We start from the raw sequence: 23,782 nt of genomic DNA, 5'->3' as shown, positions 1-23,782 counted from the left end.
AGAAGCATTGATCAGCTTCCCCCCATCATCCCTGTGCTTTCACCTTCCAAATACCTCCTCCCTCCCTGCTTTTCTTCATTCTTTTCTTTCTTCAAATCATTATTCATCATCAAATTGAAATTTTGACCCAAAGTGTTAGATCTAACAAAAAGAAAGTTTAAAAAAACCTGGTTATTATAGTAGCAAATGCCATCAATAGTCAACACTCACTTATTTTCTGGCATCAGCAGAGCTCCCTAACTGCCAGTTAGGGAGTTGGCATTTATTCTCACCAAAATATAGCAGTTACGGTTTACATTTTTTCATTGCTGATTTTCAGTCTTTTATCCTGAGTCTTTTCTCTCCTTAAAGAACTTGAGAGGTTATTTCTGTTTTGTGCTATAAAATAATTACCATAATAGAAATTGTCATTGTCATTTTCTTGACTTCTACAGGCTGTATTTGACGTGGACAACAAGAAAGGCCTGACTCTGATTGAACTCTGGGAAGGCCTGACAGTGGATGACATAAAAAAGAGCACTGGGTGCGATTTCGCAGTAAGTGTTGCTGTGAACAAATCCAGCCACTTGTCCTATATCCTGAGCTTGATTAATGGGTGTTTATGCGACATGAACCATTAATTTGTGATCATTTTTGGAGTTGACCTTAGCAGAGAACAGGAGTGGAAGGAAGGGTGCCTCCGCTGAGAGCAGGTGGCAGCAGGAACAGGATGTGGCTCATGGGCCAGGGTCTGGCTCAGGAGTCAGAAGGGGGAGGAAACACCAGGAGCTGCTGGAAACAGCAGGTTGAGCTTCAACTCGAAGCTACTTTCTGTCAAGTCCCTTGCAATCCTCTGTTCTTGGGTTACGTATCAGCTGTGGCCAAACTTAATTAACTAAAAAATGCGAGCCACACTCAGAGAAACGGTACTTCCTTATTTTTAAACCCATCTATGACTTATGACTTTCTCTTTGATTAACTTCTTTGCCTGATTGTTCCATCCCTTGGAGATATTAGAATGTCGAGCTTTTGACACCACCAGATTTATAGTCACAAAATAGGTGTTCTCTGTATTTGGAGAAAAACTTAGTGCATTAAAACTCTGACTCACAAAGCAAATAAGAACATCAGGGGAGTATCCACTTAAGAAATCTCCAAATCCCTTTTTAAAACTAAGAGAATAATACTGTAATATAAATAATCGCCCTTTAATATAAGTGATTGTTTATGAATCACCAATCGCCTACCTAATGGGGGTCGAGAGGACAGCTCAGTCCATTTGAAGTTAATCAAATGTAAAGTCGAAATGTGTCTGAGAAAATGAAGAAATAGACTTTACTTCTCACATAACTTTTTAAGAACAGCTCTATGTGTTAAAATGAAATATATTTATAATGAGAAGAAATATTGCAGCTACCCATCCTGGAGAAGGTAATTTAATAAAACTTACTTGATAAATCATGCATGTATTTCATACATTTCTTCCATAGGTACTACATGCTTGGCTGGTACCTGTCAGTGCGTAACAAATGTCTGTAAAAACAATTTTGCTGCATAATTCATTATCCACATATAATTGTTTCTGGTATTATATGAAGGTCTTTGTCTATTAACCTTTTTTTCAATTTCCCTTTGGAAAAAAAGAAGCTTTCCAACAATACCTTACATGAAAAGCTCATCTTTAATTAACTTTTCAATGACCCCAGGGGGTTAAAAATGGGATTTGTTTATAGTTTAACTGTTTAGAATTCCTTACTCCAGTGATAAAAGTAAACAGTTCTTCTTACTTAATTAGCTATTTATATTTTTTCCCTATGTGGATGAGTTAGTCTCTTCTTCAGCAGATAGCATTTTTGAGATCTATAGAATGTTCCAGTCTCTGCTGCAAAAGGGAATTGCAAAAAAGATCCTCATTGTTATCAGGTTTGGGTTTTTTTTTTAGTCACGTAGGTAAATCAGGAATGAAAAAGATGTATTTTTTACTGTTTTTGCTTTTTCTTAAAGTGCTAGTTTCCATGTCTTGATACATTGAAAAATATCTCTATGGCCCCTCTTTTATCACAGTACCACCCCTCCTTCTCTTTTGACATTGACATGTAATCTTGTTTCCTCCAAATTAGGCTGTTGAAATGAAATGTTAATTTTTATGTCAGTGTTGCCCTGAAAAGGTGTAGTATCAGCTAAACCATCTTGACAGAAGAACTGGATTTTGAGGATCTGTTGATCAATGGCATCTCTTTAGACCCTGACAGATGAAGTCATGTGTATCAAAATCTTTGTAAGGCTAGGGTCTGGAGTGTTCTAATTAATAAGATGTTTTGCCTAATAGCTGGGTTATCAGTAAGATACATTTAATAATAAAAGTACATTGGGATAACATCTCTTTATTTGATAATTCAGAGGTATTCCATGTCAAAATTCAGAAGATATCTCATAAGATTATTACTGCATAGGTAGCATTTTACTCTATATCTGACTACATTACAACTTGCTCAAGATTTCTGTTTGAGAAAGGATTTCTGTTTCTCAGCCTTCACTGTATACCGAGAAGTGAACATTCTAGAAGAGAATAGTTAGACAGGTTGTTGCATAACAGTTAGGTTGTTGCATAAAGAAAAAAAAGTAAAAACCTAGGTCAAAGTAATTGTGAAAATGTGTTGGTAAAGGTCCTCTATACTTAAGAATATGGGCAAGTGTATGGGCAAAGGATACAGAATGTGGATATAAGCTGATTGAGAAAATCCTGAGAATTTCAAAGAAAAAGACAAGATATGACAGCATCAGATAACAGGGCATGACAAAATTGTTGTTTCAGGGTATTAAAAATAATAGTTATAATGAACTATTTGGGCATTAAAAAAAAAAAAAAGAATCACTAAGACTTTCCTGTGTGCCACAGTGCAATTAACAAAAACAACAAAAAGTGTGAAAGGAAAATGTGTCCCTTAGGTATCACCTGAAATAGCTTCTTAAAAAATTCGTAGTAACCATAGTGCCAGCTGAAAAGAGTTTTCTTTTCAATTAGGAGGAAACTCTCTTAAGGGTCATGTTATATCTAGAACTCCAAAGGAAGCTGTGGAAATCTTGTAAAAAAAAAAAAAAAAAAGCAGATATTGACTATATTTCTGGAACCTTCATCACACTTCTAAAATAAAATTCTGGTCAAGAGTAGTTCACAGCAAGAGAAGCCAACCCATAATGGACAGAGATCTTGCTCCATACCATCACTCTCCTTCAAAATGCAGTTGTTATAAAGAAAGGGACTTCCCTCTATATTTCTTGGGGATTGAGTTCCGAATCTATTGAGAGAGAGAAGGGAGCTGGGCAAGTTGAGGTTAAAAACATCATCATTATAAAGCCCAGAATGAAGGATGGGGCTTTGGTGTACAGCCACAAAAGCCTTCCCAGATACGAGCCCCTGAAGTGGGGAAGACTTCAGCTCCCAGTTACAGGCAGCCATGGAAAATCATAGGCCTTCTACACAAGGGCAAGTCTTTACTGCTGAGCTTCTTTCCACGTGACTGAGAGCAAAATAGAGCACGTGCTGCCTACAGAAGGCTGATCCCGATGAGGAAGAAGAGTTGGGCTGAGTTTCACATACCCCAGTTCCTCTGCCCAAATCATCATTTAGTTGAGCCATTAAGGGACACACTTGAGGCCAGAGTATTACACTAATAGGTATCCCTCCACATGGAAGGGAATGTGAGAAGTGGGAATAAATGCTCCACCCCAGCACTGTTGCTGGGTAGAGCCATACACACATGTTCACCCTCTACACATGCTTGATTGTGATGCTGTGCAGAAATGCTTTTCTGTTGTTCTTTAATGCTACTAGCTCCCAACATTTTTATAACTAAGGAGTCCTTTGGTTTATTTTTTTCCCAGGGCACTCACATTTTGAAAATATTCTGTCTCTCAAATAAATATCCAGTAATAATTCATTTTCAAAGAGTCAAAGTGATACTGCACAGTTCCTCATATTATAGCTGTGACAAGCTAATGAAAATGTTAAATTTCTTTAAATTTTTTGGGCTATACTTGCATCACTTAGTGTGTTACTGCCAGCTATTTGATGGGTCAAATAGAAAGAAAAAAGAAAGGTGACATTCCACCACTTAAATTCCATGATCTGCAAAGTATCTTTTTCAGTGAGTAGTTAATTCAATTGGTTATTCATTTCTTTCTTTTCTGATGCATGCTTGAGTTACATAAGTTTTTCTTTACTATGTATGTCTGTGGACCTTTTTAAACTAGAATATTTGTTTCTTTTTTAAGTTAAAAATTTTTAAATAAATTGAATCCATAGTTGAACATCATGTGGTAGAATAAACTTCCAGAGGTTATTAGTCGTCCATGATTATTTATTAAACACCAAGTGTATGTCCCATATTGAGCTATGAAATGTGAGTAAAATAGAACAAATTGGTATAGTTCCTCCTCCTAGGGGCCTTGGTCTTGTTCTCTAGGTAGGAATACACCTAAACCACCAGTGGCAAAACATCAAATAAGAATCCTGCCTATTTATATGTTTGCAGTGGAATCTGAAAGAAGCCAGCTGTGAGCATTCTTTGCCAAGTTGAATAAATTTGTACTCTCAATATCTATTATGAACTGGCATTATACCAGAATTAAACAGTATACTCTTTGGATTTCAATGGACTGGGAAGACGACTCGTTAGCTTATCTTATGCATTTAAATCATATAGTCCTGTGCATAGCCTGTAGATCACTTTGGAAGGATAATCCGCTTCAGCTTACATGGACTTACAATGTTGATGAGACTGTGAGAGAACAGATGAAAAATGGAGGTTCAGTAGATGTTTTTCTGTACAAAAATAGACAGGCCAAGTCAGTCTACATAAAGGTTCATCTTCTTTTCTGATAAAAGCCAAGTTCCACACTGAGGATATAAATGATACTAAGAGCTGAAAATAGGGCCAACATGACAAGGAGAAGGATCAGATGTTTAGTTTAAAGAATCAAGGTGTCCAGTTTCCTTTTAAAGGTAATGCCATAAAGCACCTATTAGTGCTTTATGGCATTAATCACCTATTGATCTGTTGTCAAAAAAGAGTTTTATTTCATTAAATTATTTCCACAGTTGCTCTGTTGTTTAAAAAAAGAAAATCGATAGTTTGTGAGACACACTTTCTAAATACTCGGAGCCCATATATCTTTATTCTTTCCAGTAGAGTTGAATATCTCTGCAAATGTGGGCTGTGACTTTTGTCTATTAATGTCTATTACTTTGTCTATTATGATATATCTGTTCTCGGAGCTGGCAAGTCTGAATGAGCTCTCATTTATCCTAAGATATGGACATGTACCAAGCCATTCCTATCCTTTTTATTCTAGACATGTCATTCTTTAGGTAGAAAAATGGAGAAGGGGGCATTAACTCTCGACACTGTGAAGACTTTATAAACAATTTACAAATGAACTAGGAATATTTAACTTCATCAAAGCCAAATGATTGCCTTCTTCTATTCTTAATACCGACTTAACCTCTATTAGAAACCTTTCTTCTAGTTCCTGGAAGTTTATCTAATCCAGTCACTCATTCATTCATTTAAAAAAATATTAAGTGTTTATTTTGGAAGGCAAATTAGACCCACTTCAATTGCCACATCCTTGAAGGTCTCAAAAATCACCTAAATTTTAGTATTCCTTACTGTGCTGTCCGTGGGGCCTGTTACTCGGACTTAATGGATATTTGCCAGATTAAATGAAGAAATCTGTACCTGCCATTACACCGTGAAAAATCAGTCAAAATTAAGCCAGACTACTTATATTTAGGTTTCTTCTTCCACCACCTTTACCATTAAATGTAGATCTGTCCTCATATTTCTCTGCTTCAAGACTCCTAGGAATATATTTGCTATTTTGTACATTGAACATAATTATAGTTAATATTTTTAATGCTGTTACCTCCTTTTTGTAATAACTTGGTATCTTTTTACTGCCTTTATATCATTTCCACTCTGATTATGAAATTTCTGATAAAAGTTTGTCATCCAAAGACTACATTAAGTATCTCTTAACAAAATTGTGAATGACTGGACCTATTTTGAGGATTTTGAAACTTGTGCCTTGCTCTGTGTCTCTGTTTCATCAATCTCAGAGCCCAGTGGTCCTTTCAGTAGATAGTTTGGTTTTCTGGACCCTTTATTTGTCTCCCGCGGCTCCTCCCCTACCTCCTCCTAGTTGCGAGTCTTAATGATCCTTAATTTTTTTTTTTTTTTTTTTTTGCGGTATGCAGGCCTCTCACTGTTGTGGCCTCTCCCGTTGCGGAGCACAGGCTCCGGACACGCAGGCCCAGCGGCCATGATCCACGGGCCCAGCCGCTCCGCGGCATGTCTGTGGCATGTGGGATCTTCCCGGACCAGGGCACGAACCCACATCCCCTGCATCGGCAGGCGGACTCTCAACCACTGCGCCACCAGGGAAGCCTAATGATCCTTAATTTAAGAGCTATAATGCAAGAAGGTTGAGAACTACTAAATATACAAAATGTAAACGGAAAAGGTGTTCTTTTTCTCAGTGGTTCAGAATGGAAAATAACGAGGAAACTCCTGGTGAGGTTCCTGAGAAGGCTGCTTGTTTCCAAACATGACTCAGGTTTGGAAATTCAAAGTAGAGATGTTTATACCATGAGGTTTTTTCATAAGTTGCTTATTTATTTCTCTTTCTTTTACCAGGTTTCACCAAAACTCATACCAATGCAGCAGATCGCAATTTGAAATGTGGAGTAGACTTTTGTCCCAAGCTGTGTGTTTTTCATTTTAACCACATAGGATTTTATTAAAAGGACATCAGTAATCATAACTGTATATCTAACAAGCAGTTTTTGACTAGTTTTCTATCATCTTAATGCTTTATACAGCCATGTAGACTTTGTTCTCTCAAGCGTACTGTGACATTTTAATGAAAAACAAAAAGAAAAAAAATATTATCTTATTTGCTTTATAAGTGCTGAGAAGGTCATATTTACAGTTGCTGCTCACATTGGGTTTATCTTCATCTTCTGTGGTATGTACATTAAATTGTGTGCAGTTTGTACCAAGATGGGCCCTTACTTAGGAAGAGTTTCATTGATGTACTTTCCCTCCTAACTAAATCATGACACATAGAAAAAAAAAATGAGGGAGAAAATGAACTCCACCCAGAGTATACCCAGGGGAGCATCGTACTAGTCCTGAAAGATAACATTTGTGTGAATTTTAATCAGGAGAAATGCTGTCTTAAGGGTTATGATTTTCCTTCGGCCTCCTCTGTCTTTTTTTTTGGAGCCTCTGATTTTGTGATTACATCTTGTTTCCCTAGAGCATCCCTTCTCCCACCCCTCCTAACCCCCCCACTTTTTGTAACTAAGTAGATGCCCAAGAAGGCAAACAGGAACATCTCTGTGTGGGAGAAGTAACCTGGTTTGTGGGAGAGACCGAAGGGTATAGGGTCTATTGGTGCTGACATCCAACCGAGAAGTTGCCTTTATAAACAAACCAAATAACCATCTGTGCTTTGCCAAAGATTAAAGTTGCTTTTAGCAAGAGGGCTATAAGCCTAACTGACCTAGTCAGTTTTCTCATTTTCAAACTGTACAGTATTTGTGTGTATCCAGAGGGACCATTAAGTGTCTTTCTCTATGTTACTGTGGGCTTCTTATACAACACCACCTCTTAGACCAAAAGGGGCTGTGCGGTAATTCATCGTGAACCCATAGTAATAGTGACAGCAGAGTTAAAAAAAATCCTTGCTTTTCAGGGCCTCTTTTTTCTGCTCAGAAAAGTTTCTAAATGTTGAATGCCTTTTTCTGAAGAACAGTGTTATTTCTTCTGCCCAGGCTTGTTCCTTGAACAAAGTACTTTTAATTCAGCTTTATCAAACTAAGGGAAATACTGATGAGCAAATCCAGGATTTGAAGAGCAGTGAACTTCATTCTTAGAAAATAAACATGATGGATTAGGTTTTGCAAGGACCTTCTCCTCAGAGGTATCCTCAGTATCAAACAGTTCCCCAGGGAGTATACCAAACATCCTGAATATCAAATGGGAGAAAAGTCTAGGCACCCTGAAGACAGGCCAGATTGCTGTCCTCTGGACAGAGGTAGGCATAGTGCGATACACCATTTCTCTCATACCAGATATAGGAATTTATGCATGTTCTTAGCTGATGGTTGCCGCTGAAATTCACTTTCTCTTCAGATATAGCTACAGTTCTGTCATTTCAGAGGAAGGAGAGGGTATTTTTGTGAGAAGCACACTCCATATATAAAATGGTCCCTCTGGCTGGCTGCATGGTTGAAAGCATACTCTCCCAGTACCGGTAAAATGGACTTTTTAAAGAATTTGCCAGGTCTGGAGAAATGATATACATCCATGTTAGAGTTATGGTTCGGAAAGTGTGTGATATTGATGGTTGCTATATTTGTAAACTTACTTATTCTGTGATTCTAAGAATGTTCTTCACTTTGAGTGGCAAATCCTAAGTAGATGGCTTTATATTCTTGATTAAAGAGTACCATGGATGGGGCTTCCCTGGTGGTGCAGTGGTTGAGAGTCCGCCTGCCGATGTGGGGGACACGGGTTCGTGCCCCGGTCTGGGAGGGTCCCACGTGCCACGGAGCGGCTGGGCCCGTGAGCCATGGCCGCTGAGCCTGCGCGTCCGGAGCCTGTGCTCCGCAACGGGAGAGGCCACAACAGTGAGAGAGGCCCGCGTACCGTGAAAAAAAAGAGTACCATGGATGTTAAGAAATGCATTAAGATGTACAATAAGTATTCCAAATTGATATAGATTGGTGTGATTGTCCTTTTTCTCATTTGGGAATGGCATGCCTAAACATGGGAATAATACAACAGAGATTGGTGGAATAGCCAATAATAAAGTTAGCACACTGTACCACTTCTAATCGAGTTACAGCTTTTTCTTTTGATCTTACCAAAGAAAAGCTATTATCCTTCATGAAAGAACAAATGAAATGTTTACCTAGATGAATTCCGGCTTTGCTCCTTGTCAAAGTCAATGATCTGTCTATAAAAATTGATTATCCCAGATTTCACATGTTAATATTTCTTTGCTTTTATGTAACATTCCTTTAGGATACACATACATCAGTAATTTCCCAGTGGGGTGTTGCGTTTGCTTGCATTTTGAAGTGGCTCTGGTGATGTCTACGCAGCACCTGTGTTGCCCCTCTCATAACAGACTCACCCCCTGGCCAAGGAGTTGGGCCTGTGCTCAGGATATGCCTCTTTTGGTAGCTCTTCTTTGTCCAGAGTGATTATACCCGGGGGTGGATGTATGACCCAAAATGTACCATTCAGGTTATTTATCCTCTGTTTACAAACTGGAGATGAGAGAGAAGCCAATTTTCTGATTCCTCCTGTTCCCTAAGCCATAAGAAGAATGTGACTCTGGCACCAACATCCTGCCCCCCACCCCCACCCCAATACACACACGCTACAAGCTGAGCTCCAGTTGGAGAGAAAGAAGTGGAAACACACACTGCAGCTGTAGGGAGGAGGCATCCTGGTGGTATTTGAGTTCCCGTTTCTGCACATATCGAAGGCCAACTTCTCTCCATCCATGCTTGTAAATGAGCCCAAAATTTCCCCTTTTTGCTTGAGCAGATGTATTATTGAGCAGATGCCTTTGTCACTTGCACCCAGAGTGTGAACTCAATCAGCTTTGGTAATTCTTGAGTCCTAGGAGGGATCTGGTCTCCTACAGAAGGTATGCAGAATACAAGCAAAACTGTTTGTCCCTGGGCCCGGAGAACATATGTAAGAACATTTATAGGTGTTACCCAGTGGGTAGAAAGGTTGTGGGTAGAGGTTTTCTTTCTCCTACATCGCAGTATAGTCAGCACAACTTTGAAAATTATTCTAGTGGAAGTGTAAGCAGAGATTTATTCAATGGATGGGTTTCCTTGCACTAACCTTTTCCCTTTCCTCGTAAAACATTACCTTGAGTTTCTTCAGCTTATTTTCAGATTCTTCATTTTTAAGATGGGGAGAATATATTATCTTCCACCATGGTTCAATAAAATATAATTAATACATCTGGTTGCAAAAATACTGACAGATCTTTTAAAAATGTCTGTCAGTACTACCAGAATCGTCTCTTGTTCCTGTCCTTTTATTTTCTACACTGCCTTCCCACTTCCCACTGCCATACTGAATATCAAAGTGGATTTACGCATAAATATCAATAAATGTCATGTGGTCTAAGTGCATGACTGTGTGACATATACTTGAAGTGTCCTTGTTCCATAATATTAAATATGTCTGTGTGAAATCATCCAAAGGCACCTTTCATGTAGCACATAGCAAGTCTCATGGGAGTGATGCCCATACCAATCCAGGTAAGTAATTAATAAGACAATTCCTTCCCTCAAAGCCACAATCAAACACAAAATGATATTTGCTTGTGGAGGTTAAGCATGCTTGATTATCATGGTCCTCATTGCCTTTAATGGGGTGCCACTCCGGGTGGTCCACTTGGAAACGACCTCAGGCAGCTACCCTGGCTTTTTTGTAGCATGAATCACCTAGGATCCTATTTCCACTGACGAACCATGGGAGCCCAGGTACCTAATGCAGTCATTTTATGTTTTGGGCTCATTCCTAGGCATTCTATCTGCTACCCTTTAAATTTTTCAAGAGAAAATTATAGACCAGGCTGTCTATAATTGGGGAAGCTAGTAAAATAGTCTTGTTCAGGCTTCAGAGGCAACAATAGGCCTTTGACTAAACAAGGACCCTGAAAGAGCTACATGCCGAACTGCTAGACTGCATGCGGCTCAGCAGAAACGGTGCTAGCAAGTCCTGGGAACCAACGGATAAAGGAGGGAGTAAGTCACGAAGCTTCCTGGGCCTTGGGAATCTGGCCAGTTCCCGGGGATCAGCGAACATTGGACCCTTCCCAACTGGGGCTCCAGATTACTGTTACTCGGGACTTCCCAGCTGCTGCTTGGATCTGGAAGTAGGTGTCGGCCCGATTCGGTGATGTATGCTCTGTTATATACTCTGTTTATATTCTTATTCCTCTCCCTCTAATGATTGTATATTGAAATTTATATACTCTGTTAATATTCTTATTCCTTTCCTTTTAATGATTGTATATTGAAATTAAGTTAAATCACGTTCTATTAAAGATTTGATTGAAGCTGTTTATTTGTGTGAGAGAGTAGTTATTTTGCCAGCGAATCCAACGAACCTAACCGAAAGCAGGCTTTCGGCAAAACACAGGCTCACATTTAAACCCTGATGTTGTATTTGAAGCTTCTCTCTCTTGATTTGGGGATAGGAGGTAGCATCTCCTACTTTGCCTTCTTGGGTTAGAGTGCCCAATAGCTCTCCAAAGCTCCACAAATACGCCTTTAATCTCCAGCTCCCAGCCCTTTTATGTACCCAATATAAGTAAGGGTTTAAGGGTTGTCTGTTTCTTAGCCAGATATTCCAAAATGTGCGCATAGTGGCCTCACTTTGGAATGTAGCATACATTGTGTCTGTGTGCTGTTTTTAACATCTTGTATATTAGTATAACAACTCCGTGACTTGCCCGTGGTAGCTTTCCAAATGTGTTTATTAAACCAATTTACTAGTTGAAAACATGAGGTGACAGTAAGCCAGGCCTGAGGGTTTCCCTTAGCTAAATAATTAGGTTAAGACCTCTGAGGAAGATGTAGGAAAAAGAAAAGGAAACAAATAAGAGGTGGAATCTGGAGGCTATAACAAAAGAATAAAGATAATTACCTACATTTGCTTAAGTACATTTGTTATATAAAACACCTAGAATATACTAGCTAGTTTAATTCATTCTCATAATAATCTGCCAGGGAGATATTATTACCTCCGTTAAAATTAACTTCTTTAGTCTGAGAGAAGTAATGTCCATCAATTCTTTAATCAAATTAGCCTTTCAGGGCTAATGTTGGATTTTGCCAAGGTACTTAATGAGATGTGAATTAAATTCCTGAATAGAATAGATTTGTTACTCTCTGGTAAGCTACAAAACAGAGAGTTCAAAACCTTTCAACCTAATGGGACATGTCTTCAGGTTTTGTTCCTCCTGTCTACACAGCTCTTGTACACAACCCAGTTCATAAAGAAATGGGTAGTTGTCAAAATAAAAAAGGATAATGGCACCCACGATGCAAATTGTCCCCGTGAAAAATTGACAATTACTGGGTTTGCTGTAATAAAAGGCCCTGTGTAGGCAACCACACAAGTAAGGATGCTCAACTGACACCAGCAGGAGGGGCTGATGGGCATTGCTTTATCTTTGTAGCTGAACACCTTCTGAAATTTGGTTTTCTTGGCATTAATCTTAACCCATGTTCAAAGTCAGAGTTGTGGCTCAGACTCAGTAGAACCCCAAAGATAAGATTGATTTTAGGAGCCTAAAAATATATGTTATTGGTGACACAGAGAGAGCATCGCCTGGTGAAATCTAGTGCCATTCCATTCACTGGGTCCTGGAAAGAGGAAAACGAGTCACAGCACTGGAGCCTGTGGAGCTATTGAGGGTGGGTGTAGGGGTGGGACGGCATTAGGGCCATCAAGATACACACCATATGAGAATGTTTAACTGTTATTATCGTATTTCTTTGAATATGACACCATCTTTTTTATTATAGTAAGAATATTTAACATGAGATCTACCTTAAATATGGTATTGTCAAGTACAGGTGAAAGGTAGTAGGCAGATCTCTAGAACTATTCATCTTGTATAATTGAAACTTTATACCTGTTGAACAGTAACTCCTCATTTCCTCCCCCCTCCCCAAGCTTCTGGCAACCACCATTCTATTCTCTGTTTCTATGAGTTTTGGAATCATGCAGTATTATTTCACTTGGTATAATGTCCTCTAGGTTCATCCATATCATCACATAATGGCAGGATTTCCTTCTTTTTTTATGGCCAAATAGTATTGTATGTGTACACCGTATTTTTTTTATCCATTTATCTACCTGTAGACTTTTAGGTTGTTTCTATATCTTGGCTATTGTGAAGAATGCTGCAGTGAACATGGGAGTGCTGATATCTCTTCGAGTTCCTGATTTCAATTATTTCAATTATTTATACACCCAAGAGGGGATTGCTGATCATATGCTCACACTATTTTTAATTTTTTGAGGAACCTCCATACTACTTTCCATAGCAGCCGAATCATTTTACATTCCCACCAACAGTGTGCAAGAGTTCCAATTTATTCATATACTGTCAACACTTGCTATCTTTTTTTTTTGATAATAGCTATTCTAATAGGTGTGAGGTGATACTTCATTGTGGTTTTTTTTTTTTTTCATTGTGGTTTTGATTTGCATTTCCTTGATTAGTGATGAGGAGTATCTTTTCATATATCTATTGGCCATTTGTATGTTTTCTTTGGAGAAACAACTGAGTCCTTTGCGCATGTTTTTTTTTTTTTTTGAAATACAGTTGATTTACAATATTGTGTTAGTTCAGGTGTACAACAAAGTGATTTGGTTATACGTATATATTTTATATGTCTATATTCTTTTTTTCTATTCTTTTCCATCATAGTTTATTACAAGATATTGAATATAGTTCCCTGTGCTATGCAGTAGGTCTTTGTTGTTTATTTTATATATGGTAGTTGCATCTGTTAATCCCATATTCTGAATTTATCCCCCATTCCCCTTTGATAACCATAAATTTGTTTTCTATGTCATGAGTCTGTTTCTCTTTTGTAAAGAAGTTCATTTGTACAATTTTTTAGGTTTCACAGATAAGTAATATCATACAATATTTGTCTTTCTCTGTCTGACTTACTTCACTTAGTATGATAATCTCAAGGTCCATCCATGTTGCTGCAAATGGCATTATTTCGTTCTTTTTCATGGCTGAGTAATATTCCTGTGTGTGTGTGTGTGTGTGTGTGTGTACACCACATCTTTATCCATTCATTGTTGATAGACTCTTAGGTTTCTTCCATGTCTTGGCTATTGTAAATAGTGCTACTATGAACATTGGGGTGCATGTATCTTTTTGAATTAGAGCTTTCATCTTCTCTGAATGTATGCCCAGGAGTAGGCTTGCTGGATCATATGGTAACTCTATTTTTAGTTTTTTAAGGAACCTCCATATGGTTCTCCATAGTGGCTGCACCAATTTACATTCCCACCAACCATGAACCTTTGCCCATTTTTAAATTGGTTTATATAAATTTTGCTACTGAGTTGTAGGAGTTTCTTATATATATGCAACCCCTCTTGTCTATTTTTGCTTTTGTTCCCTGTGCTCTTGATGTCATATCTAAAAAGTCATTGCCAAGACCAATATGCAGAAGATTTTGCCCTATGTTTTCTTCTAGGAGTTTTTATAGATTTAGGTCTTACGTTTAAATCTTTAATCTGTTTTGAGTTGATTTTTGTGTATGGTGTAAGATAAGGGTCTAATTTCACTCTTTTGCATGTGGATGTTCAGTTTTCCCAGCACCATTTGTTGAAGAGACTATCATATCCCTATTGTGTGTTCTTGGCATCCTCGTTGAAGATCAGTTGATCATACATGTATGAGTTTATTTCTAGGCTGTCTGTTCTTTTCCATTGGTCTATATATGTGAAGACACCATCAATTTAAAAATTCATTGTGATTTTGTTTGCTTATTTTTTAATGACTTTGTTTGCTTTTTTATCACTTATTTTATTGTCTGCACATTAAGATACTTTTTAGACTTTCCCTCAGTCTCAAGTGAGTGTGCCTAGTATTCCCTTTTTGGATTGGAGGATGCAAACTATTATATATAGAATGGATAAAAACTAGGTCCTACTGTATAGCACAGGGAACTATATATGAAAAAGAATATATATATATATAAAACTGAATCACTTTGCTGTACAGCAGAAACTAACACAACGTTGTAAATCAGCTATACTTTAGTAAAATAAATTTTAAAAATAAAAGAAGGGTCATTAATGGATGCTTTCTTCAGCTGATAGACATCATAAGCAGTTAATAGCCCAAGGAAATCCACCCTTCTTGAAGTCTGCATTTACTATCAAGGGCTTCTCACCGACAAGAGACATCAAGTTGTCCAAGGAACAGATTGGGGGTGGACATCAGGTCAGGATTAGAGTGAGAGGGAGCTGAGGTGCCTGTCTCAGCTTCTCCTGGAGGAGTAGGGCTGCCAGGAGCTGAAGGAGCCAAGCCAATAGCAGGATACCATCACTTGTGAAATGCATCCCAATTCTAAAGACATAAAATGGGGGAAATTATTCATATTGGGATCAATGAATTGAAAGGGTCCTCTAAGACCTTTCTGAATTAGCATAGTGTCTGATTTAAGAATAATTTAAAGAAACCTGTCTTTATGACTTTCAAGTACACACAGAACTGCTTGCATAGGAAAAGACTCTTAGGGAGTTGCTTTATGGATAGAAAAGAGTCAATAATTTTATTAGTGTGTTTGTAAATAGTCTTTAAAACAGTTCTTCCAAGTAGTCCAAGTGCTTATTATGTAATGTTTCCATCACAGTTTGCCTTCCAGGTATGTCTCTAGGTCCTCCTGTCCTTCTCCACTAACTCCCGTCTTTTCCATATATACAATTTCTATCTTAGGTATACACAGGTTTACCTGTGAAAAGTTGTTAATTTTTAAACCTGTGAAAAGTTTTAAACCTGTGAAAAGTTTTTAATATTGTAACTAAAGGTGTTTAACATATCACTGATACCCAAATACACAAACAAGCATATAGAAGGCCAAAGCATTTGAGAAGGCACTTGCATTAAGTCAGGAGTATCAAACTTGACAAGAGATTGCCGGAGAAAGTACAGTGCCATTTAGGATGAATGTTGCTGTCGAAAAAATGTTTCTGCCTCTCCACCCAAGTTCATGTATCGAAACCCTAATCCTCACTGTGATAGTATTTGCAGGTAGGGTCTTTGGGAGGTTTAGATTAGCTTTAGATAAGGTCATGAGGATGGAGCTTCCATGGTGGGAATAGTGCCCTTATATGAAGAGGAAGAGACCAGAGTCCCCCATCCTCTCTCTCTTCCATGTGAGGATACAGCAAGAAGGCAGCCGTCTGCAAACCAGGGAGAGGGCTCTCGTCAGATGCTGAATTTGCCAGCAGCTTGATTTTGGGTTTCTCAGCCTCCAGAACTGTGAGAAATAATATTTAATGTTTAAACTACCCAGTCTATGGTATTTGCAGCCTGAACTGACTGAGACAAGTGTGAAAAACTTGGAAAAAGGTCAGGAAGACAGAATTAAGAAGAATAAAACTATGGTGAGAGAATAAAATTGGAATATTTAACTTGCAGAAGGGAAGCTAAAGGAGTGATTTAATAAGAATTTAAAGAACGGCTATGTATAACTAATGAAGGATATCCTTGGTCTAAAAAAAAAAGAATAGAAAAGGTGGGTAAGGAATTTAATTTAGATGTTAAGCAGCATTTCCTGACAGATTTTAAAGAACAGGAATTAAATTACCTACCTATTTATTTATTTATTCATTCATTATTTCCTTTATTGGTAAGAGTTGAGAGTGGGAGAGGGACAGGAGAAGTATTATGTAGTTGATTTAAAGTCAGTCCTGAAATATGATATTCAGAGAAATTTCTACTGGCTTTATAGTCTGGATTCTCTTGGCCAATTTATCAATTCTCTCATTAACCTAAGAAATCTGTTATCATAAGCTTGGCAAAATAGTTTCTCTAAAAGTTTTAGTGAAGGAATGAATAAGGAGTGGATAAATTAATTACAAGTAATTCAGTGGCTCAAGATTATATTCACAAAATTCAGTATGTCTTTTTAGGGGAATTCCCTGGCAGTCCAGTGGTTAAGACTCCGCGCTTCCACTGCAGGGGGAGTGGGTTCAATCCCTGGTCGGGGAGCTAATCCCACATGCTGCACAGCAAGGCCAAAAATTTAAAAAGAAAAATTCAGTTTGTCTTTTTAAATTTCTAACTCCAAATAATAATAGTAAATAATCACACAGCTGGTTTGGGGATATGATAGTAATAATTTAGAGCTCTCTCTTTCTCTCTCTCCTTGTCTCTCTCTTTTCTACTTACCTCCCTCCGTTTTCTTTTTCCTTCTTTTCTTATTTTCTTTCAACAGATATTTATTCAGCACATTATCAGTGAAGGTCTAATCAAGAGACAGAAACTACATGGTAAGTTGAACAGGGAAAGTTTAATATGAAGAATTAGTAACTGTAACAGGGACTGGAGTGATGAGGAATTGGCTAGTAAGAAGGAAAGAAAACTCAAAACAACATAGGAATGGTGTATATAAGGAGGAACCACTACCCCTAGGATTGAGATAGGGCATCCAAGGAGAGGCCTCCGGGACTGTGATCCAGACGTTGTTTGAAAGTGTGCAGCTGTGGCTTGTTGGATGACAGAGAAGTCACTATGGTGTCATGCCAGCAGAACTTGCTGGAAATCTGCCTCTGAGGTGCCCGAGACAGCTGTTGTGGGGAGTGCAACACTTCAGAAGTTGCCAGAAACCCACCTGAAGAGATGCCAGGGAAACAGAAGATATCTCACTCCACTGCTCAGCTCCCTGAGGAAGTGCTGGGGGAAGCTTCTGGCACTGGGTCCCACTGGCCATCACACACCACGGGAGCCAGGAAGTGGAGAAGTCAATTGTGCTGCAGTTTCTGGGTGTGGAGAAGCTGTGTGTGCCGCAGGGGCTGGACAGTGGAAAAACTGGGCTGTAGGACCCTGAGGAGAAGCACACCACAGCAGGAGGAGAAACCTCTTCATCCTCCAGTGTCTACACGGCACTTTCTTTTTCTTTTTTTTCTTTTTTTTTGCGGTACACGGGCCTCTCAATGCTGTGGCCTCTCCCGTTACGGAGCACAAGCTCCGGATGCGCAGGCCCAGCGGCCATGGCTCACGGGCCCAGCTGCTCCGCGGCATGTGGGATCTTCCCAGACAGGGGCACGAGCCCGCGTCCCCTGCATCGGCAGGCGGACTCTCAACCACTGCGCCACCAGGGAAGCCCCTATACAGCACTTTCTATTGACAAGGGTTAACGTTGTGCCAGTTGGCCAAGGAGTCCTGTTTGCTAGGTCCATCTCCATTATCATGGGACAGACAGTAAAGTGTATATTTGGAGCTGAGATGCAATAAGTTGATAGCTGGCATAGCAACAGCTATGAGCCAGTGGTTTGCTAAGTTCTGGGGATACAGCAGTACAGCAATATAGGGAGAGATATAGCTCAATCAAATAATCACAATTAAGAGTAAACTTAAAATTCCTTTCATGTGAAGGAAAAATATGTGTTCCATGAGAGATTATTTTAGAGGGGTCTTGAACATACTTGCTTGTGTTCAGCACATCCTTAAATATACAACAAGTTGTTCAATAAAATGTGTAACCATGTTTAGAAAAAAGGAGCTAAAGTGACTCAACAGTCAAAATCAAACAAACAAAAACAAAACAATAGGGAAATCAAGTAATTTATGAATTATTATGATCTATGCAAAATCAAAAGGAATTCTGTCACAAACAATGCAGTACTCTTGGTAAGGAGTGGGTGGAAGACAACCATCACTCATGTTTGGTTTGAGAAAATCTGAACTTTAAAGTTTCAGTGATCTAGAGTTATTGAAAGGATATGGAATAGCACAATTCTGGTCCAGAGTAAGGGACGTACCACTCAATGGCTATTGTAGTCATTTGATTATGCAGGTTTTATTGTGGAAGGATATTACATAGATACAATCTGTTCTGAAGAGGTCAATTGAAATACCATGTTGACTTAGGAAATGCAGCAATGAGAATGTTGCTGACCAAACTGAGCCAGCTGTGTTTTTCAGAAAAGAAGCAATTGTGAAATGACCTCACTGTCATCTACAGTATCATGGAGAAGCAGAAATCTTCCAAAGACAGCAGAATTTGTGGTGGAACTGGACATGTTTGCAAAAGTTAACTGAGGCTTAAACTTAAAAGTCATTTCTTATGGTAGAAAGGAAAAAGACAAAGGCTTAAAGTCAGAGAAACAACTGTCCTGTACATGGAGTAGATGCTCCTGTTTATCTCATATAACCTTCCATTTTAAGGAAAATCTTTTTTATTTTATCAAGACCATAGCATAAAATGATCAGTCTACTATATGTATAAAACAGTGGTGTTCAGTACAGAAAAAGAGTAATTATGTTAAAAGCAATTCAGTTAAACATTCCAAAAAGTACACCTGCCTAATTGATCATGTTCTGCACTGATTTTTTTTCAACAATACAAAAAGAGAGCATTTTGAACCTTTGCTCCACAATGAACTTATGTCCTCCAGCTTACGCAATCGCATGACCACCTTGTCAGGAAAGGTGTTAATTCATGGGTGAAGTTATATGACATAGGGATTTTCTTTAAAATACTCTGAATAAATAATAAAAATTGCAAAGATAGGTGAAATAATATTGGCAAAATGTTGGTAATTAATGAAGCTTGAGGCAATCATTACATGAAAATGGTTACAATGAAATAATTGTTAGTATTCATTTTACTGTATGTTTGAAATTTTTTCACATTAAAAAGTTTTCCAAAGGAAGTGTATAAATGAATATCCATTTCAGCATCTTTATAATAACTACAGTTCTGAATAAGAGTACTTAGTGACGGTCTACTTGATTTTGGATAAGAAATTTAGTCAAGAGGAACTATAGTCTCAATGGAGGAGAGAATATGAGGATGGATTTTTTAAAATCAAGTTTTCTTTTATTCTTCCAGTAACTAATAATGCAAATCTTGGTGCTAAATAGAATTAAAACAAGTGCAAAAAGCATGAAAAGACAATCAACATTATTAGTCCTCAGGGAAATGCAACTTAAAACCTCAGTGAGATATCAACACACCAATCAAAATAACTACAATAAAAATGTGACAACACCAAATGCTGGTGAGGTTGTGAAGACCCTAAATGAGCCCTACATTGCTGTTGCTGGGGATGTAAAGTGGTACAGCCACTGTGGAAAACAGTTGGGAGTTTCTTTAAATATGCATTACCATATGGCCTAGCAAATGCACTATTTGGCACTTATTCCCCCAAATTAAAACTTATGTTCATACCAAAACCTATAAGTGAACGCTGATAGTAATTTTATTCATAAAAGCCAAAAACTAGGAACAGCCCAGATGTCCTTCAGTGGGTGAATGGTAAACCAAACTGTGGCAAACCCAAGCTATGGAATACTACTCAGCATTAAAAAACAATGAACTACTGAGACACGTGACACCTTGGATGAATCTCCAGGAAATTATGCTGAGTGGAAACAAAAGCCAATACCAAAAGATTACATCCTATATGATTTCATTTATGTAACATTTTTGAAATGACAAAATTTTAAGAATGGAGAACAGAGTAGTGGTTATCAGGGAATAGAGACCTGGGAAGGAGAGTGGGAGGGAGGTGGGTGTGATTATAACAGAATCACAGAAGAGATCCTTGTGGGGATGCGACTGTTCTGTATCTTAACCATGGTGGTGGAGGTATGAACCTACACATGTGATAAAATTGTATATAACAAAATATATATATATATACACACATACATATACACAAATGAGAAATGCGAATAAGATTGGTGGATTGTATCAATGTTATTAACCTGCTTGTGATATTGTAATACAGCTTAGCAAGATAATATTACTGGAGGAAAAGAGATAATGGGGAATTAGCTCAGTATTATTTCTTCCAAGTGAATGAGAATCTAAAATTATCTCAATAAAAGTTTCAATGAAAAAATAAGTGCAAAATAACTAAAAGTTCAAAGACTGCCTTTTTACTCTACTCAAAACCTTAGTGGATGTTCTTTCTGACTTTCTTTTATCACTTAGAATTAAAACAAGGTTGAAATCTCCCTATTAATAATAGAAAGTCTAGGAATGCCATTCACTAGTTAAAGGGCCTGCTTTCTTTTCTTTTTTTTTTTTAACATCTTTATTGGAGTATAATCGCTTTACAATGGTGTGTTAGTTTCTGCTGTATAACAAAGTGAATCAGCTATACATATACATATATCCCCATATCTCCTCCCTCTTGTATCTCCCTCCCACCCTTCCTATCCCACCCTTCTAGGTGGTCACAAAGCACTGAGCTGATCTCTCTGTGCTATGTGGCTGCTACCCACTAGCTATCTATTTTACATTTGGTAATGTATATATGTCCCTGCCACTCTCTCACTTCGTTAAATGGGTCTGTTTTCTAAAGTGTAAATAGATGTAATATCTCCTTACAGGTCTGTTGTTAGTATTAAAAATATATCTTAAGTTCCTGATACATAGTAGCCATTTTAAAAATCCCCCTTCACATTGGAGATAATTTTTTTCATTTGTAGATTTTTTAGGACCCCTACTCTTCTACTTTGGCTTTCCCTTTTGTCTTTGGGGATTTTCTTATGTGCCTAATTTTCTCATGTGTTTCTGTGTCCCCTGAAACATGAAAAACATTTATGTACAGTAAAATCTCTGGTTAAGAAAAAAAGCATGTAGATAAAGCTTAAAACTAATGGTCAAAAGAGATATTGGATTATCTGTGGTTTTCAATTATCTATCCTCTTCCCAGCCAAGTGTAGCATATGAAAGCAAGAATTACTGGCATTGAAATTAATGGCAATTTAAAATGCTGAACAATTAGGCCATTAAAGATGAATATAAATTCTCACGGAGGTCTCTCATCAGTTCTCATTTATTGCCAAGGACACTTGTTGATTTAAAAACGTAAAAGTGCTCAGTGAGAGCTTGTTCTGGCCTTGTAATGAGAAGTTACAAAAAACCAGAATTACACCATCAGTAATTATGTGTGTTTCCAGGTTCATCTACATCTATGAAGCAGACAATGAGCATTTTTTTAAAGTAAAATGAGAAATTACTCTTTTAAAAAGCAAGGAGGGAATTTTCTACTTCAGTAATGGTGCTGTAGATTGCTATAGGTAAAACTGGCCACAGAAAGCAACTGGGAGAGCTGCATAAAATACCCTTCCCACCCCACATCCACCACGACCACAGGAAAAATGTTTGAGGGTATCAAAGAGCACGCAATGCAGCTGACACTTTCAGTAAAAGAAGAGGCACAGTGAGGTTAGCCTTAACATTCTTAAGCTTGACATTCCATGTTATTTTTTCTCCTTGAGGTACTTGCTAATTTATAAGAGCCAAAACATGGAGAAAATAAGTATAAAGTGACAGCTAAGAGTCTGAAAAGAATAGAAGAGCTTAAACTACCTTATGAATTTGGGGAGACAAAAATTAGAAATCAAGGTGGCAGAAGAGAAAAGGTCCTAGTAAACAACTTAGAATTCTAATTAGTTTCCCAGAAGGGCTATACCTCAGAAGTAAGGGTAGACCAGAAATAGACATGCCTCTGTAAAGATGAAAACTCATTTCCAAAACATCTCAGTCCATGAGTGAAATAAGGTGATCTGTTCATAATCTGACTACCCCCCGCAAAAGAAGAAAACTCCCCTCAAGAGGACCTCAGAAAGAGGCTCAAATTATTGCCACAATTTTTTTTTTTTTTTTTTTTTTTTTGCGGTATGTGGACCTCTCACTGTTGTGGCCTCTCCCGTTGCGGAGCACAGGCTCCGGACGCGCAGGCTCAACGGCCATGGCTCACTGGCCTAGCCACTCCGCGGCATGTGGGATCTTCCCGGACCGGGGCACGAACCCGTGTCCCCTGCATCGGCAGGCAGACCCCCAACCACTGCGCCACCAGGGAAGCCCTATTGCCACAATTTTTAACAGACAGGTGATCCAGGTGTCAGAATCATTAGACACAGACTTTAAAAATGATTAATATAGGGACTTCCCTGGCAGTGCAGTGATTAAAACTTCACCTTCCAATGCAGGGGGTGTGGGTTCAATCCCTGGTTGGGGAGCTAAGATCCCACATGCCTCATGGCCAAAGAAACAAAACATAAAACAGAAGCAATATTGTAACAAATTCAATAAAGACTTTAAAAATGATGCACATCAAAAAAAAATCTTTAAAAAAGCTGAATACATTCAAGAAAATAGATGATGAGATAGACAATTTAACCAGAGAAATTCTAATATATGATAAAGTGAAATTAAGAATTCAATAGATAAGTGTAAGAGCAGGTGAGATGGAGAGAATTAGTGAATTGGAAGATAGAACAATATAAAATATCCAAACTGAAGCACAGAAAGAATAAAGGATTAAAAAAAAAACACTGAAAAGTGTGTAAGAGTTGTACAGAACATAGTAAAAAGATCTAATATCTGTGTAAAAATATTATAGAAGAAGAAGAGGAGAGAGATAATGAGGCTAAAGCTTTAATGTACAAAATATTGGCCAAGATTTTTAAAGATTGCCAAAAGAACTAAAGTCACAGATTCAAAGAAGGTCCACCAAACCTAAGCAGGATTAAAAAGAAAACAAAGACAAAAACCTAGGCATATCAGCAGCCAATAGCCAAAAGTCAAAGACCAAGAGACATCTTAAAAGCAGCCAAAGGAAAGAAATGACACATTACTTTTAAAGGAGGAAGAATAAATTGGAGAGTGACTTCTTTAAAAAAATGAGAGAGAATGGAACGATATTTTTAAGTGCTAAAAGAAAGCAATTGGCAAGCCTATAGCAAGCCAGAAGCTGTTTCTCAATAGAAGAGTTAACTACAGAGGATGGGATAGCTTGCTTCAAAATCCTAAAGGTTGGTACTGTGATTGACTTACAGAGAAGGGGCCTGCAAAAGATTCCATATGGTATTCTTATCTGCCATCAACACATAAAGCACCATTGAATCTTTGTCATGGGACTCAAGTGACAGAGTAGCTTGTACAGTATCCTGGGCAAGTTACAGAGCC

General features: G+C 38.1%; 1 protein-coding gene across 3 annotated transcripts in view; it reads left to right on the top strand.

The window, feature by feature from the left end:
- OXCT1 (3-oxoacid CoA-transferase 1) overlaps positions 1-9,425 on the top strand; it is a 145,054-nt gene extending 135,629 nt beyond the window's left edge. For 2 of the 3 annotated variants that reach the window (XM_089908812.1, XM_022598418.3), the window contains 2 exons: positions 435-536; positions 6,678-9,425. In XM_089908812.1, the coding sequence (XP_089764938.1) occupies positions 435-536; positions 6,678-6,719 (144 nt within the window). In that variant the 3' untranslated portion in view covers positions 6,720-9,425. The other variant, XM_089908811.1, reaches the window with a different exon arrangement.
- The last annotated feature ends 14,357 nt before the right edge of the window (positions 9,426-23,782 follow it).

The sequence above is a fragment of the Delphinapterus leucas genome, chromosome 3, assembly GCF_059928025.1.
Source record: "Delphinapterus leucas isolate spDelLeu-1000000601 "Yukka" chromosome 3, BTC_Dleu_Yukka2, whole genome shotgun sequence".
Taxonomy (NCBI): domain Eukaryota; kingdom Metazoa; phylum Chordata; class Mammalia; order Artiodactyla; family Monodontidae; genus Delphinapterus; species Delphinapterus leucas.
This window is presented reverse-complemented; position numbering and strand designations above follow the sequence as displayed.